Source organism: Hemiscyllium ocellatum, chromosome 4, assembly GCF_020745735.1.
Source record: "Hemiscyllium ocellatum isolate sHemOce1 chromosome 4, sHemOce1.pat.X.cur, whole genome shotgun sequence".
Taxonomy (NCBI): Eukaryota; Metazoa; Chordata; class Chondrichthyes; order Orectolobiformes; family Hemiscylliidae; genus Hemiscyllium; species Hemiscyllium ocellatum.
Window position 1 is genome coordinate 112163823 of NC_083404.1, and position 13810 is coordinate 112177632.

A 13810-nucleotide genomic window follows, 5' to 3' on the forward strand; every position below is an offset into this window, starting at 1 on the left:
TGAATGCACTTGTGCTGCTATGAAGTGAGTCCCAGAATTTTGAGACCATATTGATGAAGGAATGTTGAAGTGTAAAAGTTTGGATAGTACATGACTTAAAAGGAAACTTAAAGTGTTAGTCGTCATTTACACCTGCTTTCTAAGACGCTGTGACGGAGAGTATGAATGTTTTGGCTAGCAGATGATAGAGGAAACTAGTGCTTCCAAATAAATCTGTTGGACTATAACCTGATGTTGTGATTTTTAATTTTTTGTTCAAGAGGATTGCTTTGTTCTAAGTTAAACCTTATGGATGGTAGAAAGCCCTTGGGGAATTGGGAAGTGAGCCTTGTATCACAGAATATGAGGTCTCTGATTTGCTCTCGAAGCCACAGAATTTATATGACTTGAATATTTGAAATTATGACTAATAGCGAATACTGAATGTTAGTAGTGACTTTGGTATTGCCATTCGATGCGAAGGGAAATGGCTAGGTACTGTGTTTGGAAATGGTCTTTTAAAGTGAGAAAAGTCTAGCTTTGTTTATTCCTTGTTGCCAGCAAATGTAGACAACCTTTAGTATCTAAGAAATTGCAAGTGGAGATGAATAGTAACTAACAACAGACAGCCTGTTTTTGACGTATACATAGTTGAAAAGCCATGAAGAAATAGCTGAAGATAGTTGAGCTAAGGAAACCCCTGCAGCAAGATGATTGACCTCCTGCAATCAGAATCTTCACACGATCGGCAAGGTATAACTCTATCCACTGGATATTTATCCTCTTTGAACAGTTGTATTAAGGTTTCTTAGTGACTGATCCCTGATCTACTTCTTAACTTCACATTGAATAGTGATTTGGGAGGGGAGAAGAAAGATATTAACAAATTACATCTGATCAACTCTGCTGTTTACCCCACCATGCCTCATATACCATTTTGATCAAACAAGTATTATCCTTTAAAGTGACCTGCGGAAACTGGAGATCTGAGCCAAAAGCGCACATTCTTAATGAAATTCAGCAGGTCTGGCACTATCTGTGGGCAGAAAGCAGAGTTAAATCCAGTGACTCTTCATCAGAACTTCTAACAGCTAGGGAAAACTGTCCAGCATTTATGAGCTTCTTACAAGTCATGTGGCTGAGAGCAAGGACAATGGAAAGGATGAGTGAATGGGCTATAAACTGTGTGGCACAGGGAGTCATTCAAGTTGGGGGAGGCCCTAGGTATGTATTAGTGGTAACAGACAATACATCTGAGTGGATGAATACTGTTTTCTCCAGCTGTTTGCTTGACTTCCAAAGACTGTTATCTTGGTGTCAAAGTTGAGGATAGCTCCTCAGAGCAGGAGAGGAATTTGGACTAGAAGGGAACAATCCAATTGTCACCATCTGCTGTACCAACAATAATGATAGAACAAGTAAGGAGATTGTCCTGAAAAATATTGAATAGTAAGAAGCCACATTAAATAGAACCTACAAGATGCTAATATGTTGTGGCTCCAACTAGGATCAAATTGGATCTGGTAATGAGGCAGTTTTAATAAATGTTGAAGTAGAATATCCGCAAGGGTCATGTAGAATTTAACATTCAGTTGAGAGTTTAAAACTTGGGTTGGAAATGACTAATTACTCTTGTTTAAGTTTAGTACAGAGGACTGAGGTCTGAGATAGCTGGAGTGGGCTATTAAAACAGCAAAGCTGAAAAGACTGTGGGTGAATGGCAGACATTTAAGAACGTAGTTCCTGACTCAACCATCATATCCCTTTTGAGGAAGAAGGATCCGAAGGAATGGATAAACTAATTTTGGTTAGCCAAGTAAGATAGGATGGTATGAATTTGAAAGAAAAATGTTGAAAGAAAAACATGCAGTGTGGCAAATGTTAGTAGTAAACCAGAAGATTCGGAAAATTTTAAAAGTATGACAAAAGTAAACTGGGTGAAAATAAACTGAGGGTAAACAAGCAAGTAATGTAAAAATGGACAGCAGGAGCATCTTTAATAATAGAAAAAGGAAGAGAGACCACATTGAGCGTAGGTCCATAAAAGAATGAAATCTTGGAAGTAACAATGGGGAAACAGGAGGAATTGAATAAATACTTATACTAGCACAGTATGAATACTAATATCAACTCAAAAATACTACATCAAATGCAAAATGTGGAGAAGAAATAGGAACTAGAATAGGCAAATCAGCCCTTTGGGGCGGCTCATGTTCAATGTGAACTTGGCCGGTCATCCAACTCTGTACCCTGTTCTCTGTACCCTTTAGATCCTTTTTGCTGTAAAAACTGTATCTAAATTCCTTAAACATTCGATGTTTTGGCCTCAACTGCTTTCTGGGCAGAGAATCCAACAGGCTCACCAGTTCTGGGTGAAGAAATCTCTCCTTATTTCAGTCCTAAATGACTTGCCCCATACATTTAAACTGTGACCCCTGGATCTGGACTCTCATCAGGAACACCTTCTTCCATGTCTAATCCTGTCAGAAATGTATAGCTTTGAGTTTGCATAACCTCCTTCTAAATTCCATAGACTAAATTGGTTAGGACTATAGTCAATCTTCGTATATACCATTCCAGGAATCTGTCTGGTAAACCTTATGTTGCATTCCCTCCAACAGCCAGAACATCCATCCAAAGATGAGGATTAATCTTACCAAAGCCCTGTACAATTTTATCCAGATATCCTGCAATGTATTCAAATCCTCTTGCTATGAAAGTCAACATTTCACTTGTCTTTACCACCTGCTGTACCTGCATTCTTTCTTTTAGCAATAGGTAAGACCAAAAGAAATAGAAAGAGTAGGCTGTTCAATCCCATGAGCCTGTCTCCATTCAATAGGATTGGGGCTGATCTGACATTCCTTGTGTCCATTTTCTTGTCCTTTCCCTGTAACCCTTGATTCTCCTTCTGATCAAGAATCTATCTCCACCTTAAATATACACAAGGACTCTGCTCCCACCTCTGTTCATAGCAAGGAGTTCCAAAGGATTTCAACTGAGAAGAAATGTCTCCCCAGCTGTCTTAAATTGGTGCATAGAGTCCTAGAGATGGACAGCACAAAAACAGACACTTTGGTCTAACTCACCCATGCCGACCAGATATCGCAACTTAATCGAGTCCAATTTGCCAGCCCCTGGCCCACATCCCTCTCAACCTTTCCTATTCATATACCCATCCAAATGCCTTTTAAATGTTGAAATTGTACCAGCCTCCACTACTTCCTCTGGCAGCTCATTCCATACATGCACCACCCTCTGCATGACAAAGTTGCCCCTTAGATCTCTTTTATATCTTTCCCCTCTCACCCTAAACCTATGCCCTCTAGTTCTGGACTCCCCCACTCCAGGGAAAAGACTTTGTCTATTTATCCTATCCATGCCCCTCATGGTCTTGTAAACCTCTGTAAGGTCACCCCTCAGCCTCTGACACCCCAGCAAAAACAGCCCTCGCCTACTCAGCCTCTCTCTATAGCTCAAATTCTCCAACCCTGGCAACATCCTTGTAAATCATTTCTGAACTCTTTCAGGTTTCACAACATCTTTCCGATAGGAAGGAGACCAGAATTTTATGCAATATTTCAACATTGGCTTAACTGATGTCCTGTTCAGCCACAACATGACCTCCCAACTCCTGTACTCAATTCTCTGACCAATAAAGGAAAGCATACTAAACGTCTTCTTCACTATCCTATTTACCTGTGACTTCACTTTCAAGGAGCTATGAACCCGCACTGACTAAGTAAACTCAAAGCTGAGACAGAGTTTTAATAAGTCAGAAAAATCAAGGGTTCTGGGGAAAAGTGCAGGATAAGGGAGATGGGGATTATTAAGTCAGCCATTACCTCACTGAATGACTGAGTAGCCTCAATAGGCTGAATGACCTTCTGCTCCTACACATCACGGTCTACTGCACACGATTGAAATTTTGACTTTGTTTCTATGTTAATTCTGCAACTATGCCGTCTAGCCCTAGACCCATCATGAGGCGGAATATCTTGTTAGCATTTACCATGTAAAGCCCCTTAAGAATCCTATGTTTCTATGAAATCACCTCTTAAGGGTGCACAAGGGCATTCGTTGTACCTCCCTCTTTGTCAATCCATTGCTATTCAGATCATCTGCCTCCCTATATTTGCTATAAAAATGGAGAACCTCTGATTTGTCTATTACTATACTGCACCTTCCATGCATTTGTCAACTTGTACAAATCACACTGAAACACTCTCTGCATCCTCTGTTAACCCTTCCACTAGCTCTGTGACTGAGAGATTTTCTCTCTGAAATCAAGAGAAATACAGAACTGGTTGTAAAGTTAAGTTGAAATCCAAAATCAACCACAAATCTTGTTGAAGTTGTAGTGGGATATATACATTCTATTACTGTCCTAATTTCTTATGAATCTATCCAAGGCTATGCAATATAAATATGAAAGGAAGCTTAGAAAATAATGTGGGTGTATCAGTTAATTAGATTACTTACAGTGTGGAAACAGGCCCTTCGGCCCAACAAGTCCACACCGACCCGCCGAAGCGCAACCCACCCATACCCCTACATTTACCCCTTACCTAACACTACGGGCAATTTAGCATGGCCAATTCACCTGACCCCGCACATCTTTGTGACTGTGGGAGGAAACCGGAGCACCCGGAGGAAACCCACGCAGACACGGGGAGAATGTGCAAACTCCACACAGTCAGTCACCTGAGGCGGGAATTGAACCCAGGTCCCTGGTGCTGTGAGGCAGCAGTGCTAACCACTGTGCCACCGTGCCGCCCTAATTGAAAGACCACAAGGGAGCATCTGGAATAAAAGAAGCTGCCAGTTACACAAATAGTGTTTTCATTTTTAACCTTGGCAAAATAGAAAATCTGATACAATGGGCAGCCCAAGCAAGTTTAAAGGAAGGCAGCAAGGTACAGGAACCTGTTTGGACATGAAGATTGCAGTGAATTTTTGAGGTTTAAAGGCTAACATAAGATTTAGTAAGTAAGCCATCTGATAGTGACAACAAGAGTTGCATGTTGAATTAGCTCTATTGTCACGTACTCAAACAAGTACAGTGAAAAGTTTCTAAGTCGCCACTTTGGATCTAAGCACCACCTTCGATCCAAAGATACCTAAGTATAGCTTCTTCAGCTACAGACTAGTTGCATATAGCAATGTCACAAACATGTGCCACCCTTTTAGTACAGAGTACCTAGGTACAATCCTTAGTTATAGAATAGTAAAATAAATAAAAATTACATAACAACTACACACAGTATTAGATTAGATTAGACTTACAATGTGGAAACAGGCCCTTCGGCCCAACAAGTCCACACCGACCCGCCGAAGCACAACCCACCCATACCCCTACATTACCCCTTACCTAACACTACGGGCAATTTAGCATGGCCAATTCACCTAACTCACACATCTTTGTGACTGTGGGAGGAAACCGGCGCACCCGGAGGAAACCCACGCAGACACGGGGAGAACGTGCAAACTCCACACAGTCTGTCGCCTGAGTCGGGAATTGAACTCAGGTCTCAGGCGCTGTGAGGCAGCAGTGCTAACCACCGTGCCACCGTGCCGCCCACTATAGGCAGAAAACAAGAAACAAAGTTTAAAAATGCAAATGTCACCATGTCACTAAGGGCTCATTGCAGCAAATCAGCACAAGGGCACCTGCATGTGGTCTGGTTGCCACCACACTCTTGCCCTGGGTTGCTGCCCCCAGGCATTCCTGCTCTGGCCACTGTTTGTAAGCCAATGATTCTCCCCCCACGGGTTGAAGACTGGGAGTCAGAGGCCAGGGATTGGTGTCCAAGGCTGAGAGAAGGGAGAAAAAGTAAATGGGCGGAGCGGATGAGCTCCAGCTGGAACATCTTGCTGTGCTGTCAATCTTTGATCAGTGGAGTACACTTAATGGACTAAATCAAAGAATCTCTACAGCATAGAAGCACACCATTGAGTCTACATTGTTCCTCTGAAGAGCATCCCACCCTGACACTTCCCAATCCTATCTCCATAACCATACGTTTCCCATTGTGAATCCAATTTTGCACAACCAATCCACCTAACTTGCACCTCTTCAGACTGTGGGAGGAAACTGGAGCACCCAGAGGAAACCTACACAGGGTTTGTTTGGTTTGGTTGGTTTGTTTGGCTTAAGCTAGATAAAAATATAACTTTCAACTCTCCAAGGTTGGTGCTTCTCTCAGAATAGAGCAATGTGTATTATGGAAAATCTTGGCAAAATATAGAACTGTAGACATGAAACTAAAATGGTGCATCATTGAGAGATAATCCACGAGGAGACTGAAGGTATGTGTAGATAGCTATTAAACCTAAACTGCATGAATAATTGATGTTAAATGTTAGCCTTAAAACTAGAAATGGGAGATCTTGAGCCAATGAAATATCCTACTTGCTGATGAGAGGAAAATTCAACAAAATAGATGGAAATATACAAGTGGTATGGTGATTTCCAAAAATTGGAAATAATTCTATAATATAGTCTAAGCACAAGGTGAACCTGAAGCAGAAGTGGAAAATAATTTGACGATGGGTGGGAAGTGAGACCTCAGCCAGACAGATCATGCAGTAGAAGGAAAGAACAGGCAAGAATTGGTTCTTCATCAAAGGCCAGGTAATGGATAAACTTTGAAATTGCAGAACTATAATAAAAATACTCCCTAGTATTTAAAATAAGATGCTGGAAACCGACTTGTTAGTGTGGAACTGCAGTGGTTGTTTATGATATTCTGACATTGTTAAATCTAGAGGATGGAAGTGATTTAACATAGTGATCAATGTTTAGAAAAGGAAATTTTAAGATGGTGTAGCTCTAAACCTTCAGGTCACCTGAAGGTGATCCTGTGAGTGGTGTAAGCTTTCAGAGAAGTTGTTCTGGTTAGATAACTATATTGCAAAAAAAAAATCCAAGCCAACATATGGGATCGTTTTATAGATCAGCATGAACAGGAGGAAGTGAAACATTTTAAGAGGAAAAAAATATATCTAATATAATAAGAAAAACTTGCAATTCATTCAAGATTGAATGCATAAGACTTTTGGCAAATGCATAAATTGAACATCACACTATTTGAAACATATAATTAAGATTTGGAAAACAGGAACAAAACTATTTTTAAAACAAAACTAAAACCGTGCCAGGAACTTGGTTTATTGAATCAAAAATGCATTATTTTAAATTTATTTTATGGGATGTGGGTGTTGCTTACTAGACCAGTATTTATTCTCAATCTCTAATTGCCCTGGATAAGGTGATGGTGTTGATTCCTCTAACTACTGCAGTCAATGAATTGGAGGGACACCATAGTTGGTACAGTTTGCAGGTTTGAACGGTGCTGACAGATGAGCCTTGTTGAGTTATTGCAGTGCAATTTTAGAAGGTACGCACTGCTAGTAGTGTATTTGTGGTGAAGCAAGTGGATTGGGTGCCAGTAAAGTGAAGTGCTTTGTCCTGGATGATGTCCAGCTTTTGTGGTGTTAGAGCTAGATCTATCCAGGCAAGTGGGGTTTTCCATCATATTGTAGACTTGTGCCTTGCAGATGTGAACAGGCATGAGGAAGATGGGAGACAAGTTTACTTGCCACAGAATTCCTAGCCTCTGATCTGGCCTTGTAGCCACAGAACACACATAGCTGACCTACTTCAGTTACTAGTCTGTTAAATGCCCAAGGTGTTGATATTACTGAACCCTGCACTATGAATGCTTTGTATATCAAAATGCAGTGGATAGATTCTGTCCTGTTGGACTTTGTCATTGCACAGCAGTTGATGGTGCAAATTCTATTTGCCACTTATCATTTTGAAGCCTGGGTGATGCCTAGAACTTGCTGTACATGAACAAACCGTTTTAGTATCTAGAGTGGTGGTTGCTGCTGAACATTATGCAATCATCAGCTCACCACCCCACTTCGAATAGGTTTTTATGATGGAAGATCTTGAAGCAACTGAAGTTAGTTGAACCTATCACACCATCCTGAGAGAGACCCCCATAATGTCTTGTGGTTAAGAGAAGTGGCTTCCAGCAACCACAGCCATCTTCCTATGTGCTGACTGTGACCACAACCAGCAGAGACCTTTTTTTTTAACCTGTTTCCCATTGGATTTCAGGTTTGGTGCGGCTCCTTTATGCCACACTTGGTCAAATGTTGCATTGCTGTCCAGGGTAGTCACTCTTAAACACCCCTTTATTGCCCATAATTGGATGAAGGCTGTAATGAGTTCGGAAGCTGAGTGGCCATGGTGCAACCTAAACAGAGTGACCAGAAGCAGGTTTTTTTTTGCAAGAGCATTTCGCAATTTTTTTTTGCAATATCCATTTTATTACTTTGATAGAATACTCACAGGTCAGTAATTGGCCAGATTGGATTTTCCCTGCTTTAGTATATGCATACTTGGAAGTTTTTCATATTGTTGAATAAGTACTTTTGTACTCAAACTGCTTGGCTAGGGCTCTGGCTATTTCTGGAGAGTGATCCTATCAATATTATTGCTGGAATGTTGTCAGATCCATATACTTTGCAGTATCTAGTACCATTCATTCATTCCTTTTATATCCTGTGGGGTGAATTGGTTAAAGACTGGGATCTCTGCTGGGGGTCCTAGGAGGAAACCAGGACGGATCATTTCTTTTGTACTTATGGAATCTAATGTTCTAGGCTCCTCCTGTCATTTATTTGTTCACTCATGCCATTCACAACTGGATGTACCAGGACTGCAAAGTTTTGATCAGGTTGGAACATCGCCCTGTTGCCTGCTGTTTCAGTTGTTTGATATGAAAGTAGTTCTTTATAGCTGCATAAGATTAGCACTTTTATTTTTAAGTTTGCTTGATGCTGCTCCTGGAATGCCCAGCTGCACTGTTCCTTGATCAAGGGTTGATCTCTCAACTTTATGGAAATGGAAGAATGGGGAATATGCCTGTTATGGATTGTGGTCGAGAGTGTGGTGCTGGAAAAGCACAGCAGGTCAGGCAGCATCCATGGAGCAGGAGAATTGACGTTTCAGGCACAAGCTCTTCATCAGGAATATCCTCACTTTCTCCCTGTTATAGATTGTGGTTGTATACGGTTCTGCTGCTGCTTTTAGCTCAGAGGTTCATTTATGGTGAGTTTTGAGTTGCCCAATTTTTGTTGTAGTCTGTTCCACTTAAGTGCAACAACAAGTGGAGGGCATCCTCGGTGTGAATATAGGACTTTGTCTCCACAAAAGTTGTGTAGTAGTCATTCCTACCAATACTGTCACGGATGCATCCATGACCGGTAGATTGGTGAGGACAAGGTCAAGAAGATTTATCCTTCTGGGTTCTGTCACCACCTGTTGCAGACCAAGCCTTTAGAACTTGTCTATCTGGGTGGATATCCCCTGCCAGAACACATTCAGTCCCTTTGCCAACTCCAAGTGGTGTTCAGCATGGTGGTATGGTGATTCATCAGCCTGCGAGGAAGGAAGTAGGATAGTGGTTTTGTCACTAGACTAGTAATCCAAAACACAAGCTAATGTTCTGCAGGATGACTGAATTCCTACCCTAAAGGACCACTCTTAGCTGGTCTGGCTGACATTTTGACTCTCAGCTACCCTCTGAAACCGCTTGGAAAGCCAATCACTTATATCAAGATCATATGAATGAAATAATACACAACAATTGACTTTGTTTCGGCATCAACAACCCTGTCCTTTAACTCTGCCAATGTTGAGACCTGTCCCATAGGCTAGGCTAATAATGGCTTGAAATTATTCTAAAGGACATTGTTGAACCAGATGTGTTTTTACAACAATCATGTGATCACAATTATGCTAGCATAAATTCTAGATTTTATCACATTTAAATGTCACCATCTGCCATATGGAATTTGAGCCCATGTCTCTGGAGCTTTGATTTATTAGTTCAGTAACCTTACCATTATAACTACAAACTCTTCAGGTAAAACTAGCCATGATGCAGAGGTGCCACTGTTGGACTAATGTGGACAAGTCAGAAGTCGCATGACAAGAGGTTATAGTCCAATAGGTTTATTTGAAATCAGAAGCTTTTGGAGCACTGCTCCTTTGTCGAGTGAAGTGGCGGGAAACACACAGGCATAGAATTTATAAGTGGAGCAATTTTTGTGATTATCTCTCTGCCTTAATTAATCAGGTCATAGGTCATCCCTTCAGTTGCTACTCAGCTGTTGACACTTTACTCACAACATTTGACACATTCAGTTACCTGCAAAGACTTGTTATTCAGCCTGTTGCACTCCATTCTCACCATTTGTACTACCTTTTGCCGCACTCCCTAGAATTTTCTTGCAATGATCACTCCACCTATAAATTCTGTGCCTGTGCATTTCTGTCCACTTCATTTGACAAAGGAGCTGTGCTCTGAAAGCTTGTGATTTCAACGTAACCTGTTGGACTTTAACCTGGTGTTGTGTGACTTCTGGCTAAATTTGGCAAACAATCTTCTCTAAAGTGTTTTAAATTAAGACTGTGTCTATCTCTTTTGTTGTAGTGAACAAAATAAAAGTGATGTACCCTGAAATGTTAGGGGCATTGGTGAGGCCCTATTAATAAATGATTCTATGGTTCTACTTAAAAGAAGTTTTCCCAAGATATTTTGGCCAATTTTAATTTATTCCATAGGCAATGGCACAAATAGATTATCTGGTTGCACATTACATTGCAGTTTGTGGAACCTTGTATATTACATTTCATGTACAATGATGACACTTCAAAAATACTTTATATAGTGTCGGAAGGTTGCTTTTTTTTTTAGGAAGAACAGAGGTAGGGAACAAAGAAAAGGAGATAAGATAGTTTTGTTGGTCGAAGACCTGTCCAATATAGTTGAACAATTATTTTGTTTCAAAGTGTCAAAATCAAGCCTCTGGGTGAAATGAAAAATACCAAAGGAAAGTGATCATTGGTGGAAGAGGTACATAGACTGATTACAGTGGCCTTTTTAAGTAACATTGGTTCTTTTTTTTTTCAAAGACCATTTCATGCTATTTGAACCCAGCTAATGAAATCGATAATAATGGAATTTTAAAATTGTTTTGTTTTAAAATATATCGAGAGATGAGATAAGAAACCATTATGTATCTGTAGTGACTCTTTTCTGAACTGCTTCCAGTATAAATACATGTGTTCAATAAGAGACAAACTATATACATCTCAGAGGTGCCCTGCAAGTTGAAGCTTTCTCCTGGTTGGCACAACTTTTAAAAAGTTATAAGAACCATTAGAGAACAGTATTAAGAAAACTAATTTGACTAAAGCCTGATTAAAGTTGTCTGGACAGATAGCCTGCATCCTTGATGTCTTAAAGGAGTTGGCTGCACAGATGGTAGATGCATTGTAAATTTCAAAAGTACCTTCAGTGCTGGAAAGCCACAAATGTAATACTGAAATAGCTGAAAGCTATAGCCCAGTTAATTTAACATCTGTCGTTGGGGAAAAATGGTAAAACCCTTAAGAAGGACATTTAGAAAATCAATGTTAGACGGAAGAATTTACATTTTCCTTGTAGATGAATCAAAAAAAGTTGCATGGTGGTGCAGCAAGTAATTAGCTAAGTGGAATGTTAACTTTTTTTTAAGGAGTATAAAAGTTCCACCTTGCAGGGCACTGGTGAGATGTATATAGTTTTGGTCTCTTCAGAACACTTGTGTTTGCATTGGAAGCACTTCAGAAAATAGTTACTGCAGCCACATAATTCCTTCTCTCATCTCATTTTTAAAAAATATATTTTTACCTCTGGTCTCTAGCTTATACCACATCTCCCTTTTCCCTCTGCTATTTCACTATGACTTCAGTCAAATGGATCTAATCTCCTCCCTAAACTCCTCAACTTCACATTTTTCTCCTTGTAAGAATACTTTTCAGATTTTTTTTAAAGCTTTATCTCTTCAACAAGCTTCTGGTTACCCCTTTATTTTGGCTTTGTACCCTTTTCTGTGAAGAATATTTTCAATTCTTCTCATTGAATGTCTTGTAAACTAATTTATTTTGAAGAAGAAAGTGTTAAATAAGCTTAATTTTTATGGTGGGGTACATGTAAAATGTATTAGATTCAAAATCTTTCAAGAACATCCTACTTTGAAATATTTGGAATTATTGCCTGGTCAACTGATGCCAGATTTCCCTATTTTTCCAGCAACTCTGCATTTGTATATGGTGCATGCTTGCTTAGCATTCATCGATTTTAATCCTTTTTATTTCAGGCCTGAACAATGCCATTTCAAAGGATGAGGAGAAGATGAAAAATGTCTCAAAATCTAAAAAGGAAAACAAGGAGGAAAAAAACAATGATGAGAAAAACAAAAGTTCAAAACGTGATTCACCACCTAGGCCCAAGAGTGAGAAAGAACCAAGTAACAGGTAACAATTGAATGAAACCTATTAACACAGTGAAGAAATTAAAGACCAAAAAAAACCCCAAAGAACTACAGATGCTGGAAATCAAAAACAAAAACTGAAATTGCTGAGAAAATTCCGAACAGGTCTGGCAGCATCTGCAGATGAAAGCAGTTAACATTTCGGTTCCAGTGATCCACCTACCTTGAAACAAAAAGAACTGCATTTGCTGTAAATCAGAAATAAACACAAGTTGCTGGAAAAGCTGAGCTGGTCTGGCAGCATCTGTGAAGAGAAATCAGAGTTAATGTTTCGGGTTTGGTGACCCATTCTGAGGAAGTGTCTCTGGACCCGAAAGGTTACTCTGATTTTCTCTTTACAGATGCTGCCAGACCTGCTCAGCTTTTCCAGCAAGTTTTATTTTGTACTTTTTTCTTCTTGAACTTGGCAGTCTTATTGTTAAATGGTTGAAGCTTCTTGTTTGGTTGTGGATGATGAAAACATGATTTGTTTTTTCTCCTTTCTCATTCCTTTTTCATTTGTAGGAAACGCAAGAATAATCTGGTAGGAGAAAACCTGGAAAAAAAGCACAAGGAAGATGACTCGGAGATGCAAATTACCAGAGAAGTAAAGATTGAACAAAAGGTAAATTGCTATTGAAATTATGCTTGTAGGCGTTTATTTTCCCAGCTTCCCAATGTTGTCCTCTTGTTTCCTTACAGTCTGCTGTTTGTAGTTGTCCGGTTTTATGAAGCTGTCTGCCCGCTCGCTTTACATAACCTATTTTGAAATTCCTCTTGTGGGATCCAAACTGCCTTTTTCTTTGATTTTCTGTTCCAACCAAACTTCTTCCCAGTTGCCTGAGATCAGCCAATTCTATATACAATGCAGATCAACACTGAGATCATATAACTATATATAGTGTTTGGTCCCTTTCTTGGTAAGGAGTAATTAGGAGAGCATTGGAAATGTTTGAGTCAAACTCAGGATAAAAGAGAATTTTTTAAAGTGGTTCATGTGCAATGTTTATAGCAGATATTTCTACAGCTAGTGGAGGAAATGTAAAACTTGAGATTTATTAGTTAATCTGGTTATCAAGATCAAAGAATAGCAATGCATTTCTCAAATACTTTATAGAGATCAGAATTGTAGTTCTCACCCACATACCTGGATGATTTCATGGCTTGGGTGATGGAAGTGAATGAACCATTTTACAGTTTGTGGATGACATAAAATAGGTGGGAAAGCAAATTGGGAAGACAACAGTCTAGAGGAATATTGACTGAGTGAGTGGGCAAAACTTAAGAGATGTAATACAATGTGAGGAAAATATAAAAGCACTTTGACAGGGAGAATAGAGGCGAAAGACTTCAGATGGATTAGTGTACAAGTTCAGTAAGTATTAGGGAAGGCAAATTGACTGCCCTTCATTTCAAAGGAAATAGAGCATAAAAATGAGGACTCGCTTAAACTAGA

The 13810-nt window shown here is 39.7% G+C and overlaps 1 protein-coding gene across 1 annotated transcript in view; it reads left to right on the plus strand.

Moving 5' to 3' along the window:
- The window catches only part of LOC132815239 (nucleolar protein 58-like), an 87268-nt gene that overhangs the window by 16287 nt on the left and 57171 nt on the right, over window positions 1-13810 (plus strand). Inside the window, exons 3-4 of the mRNA XM_060824054.1 lie at window positions 12202-12358; window positions 12880-12979. Of these exons, the coding sequence (XP_060680037.1) occupies window positions 12202-12358; window positions 12880-12979 (257 nt within the window). The remainder of the gene's footprint in view (window positions 1-12201; window positions 12359-12879; window positions 12980-13810) is intronic.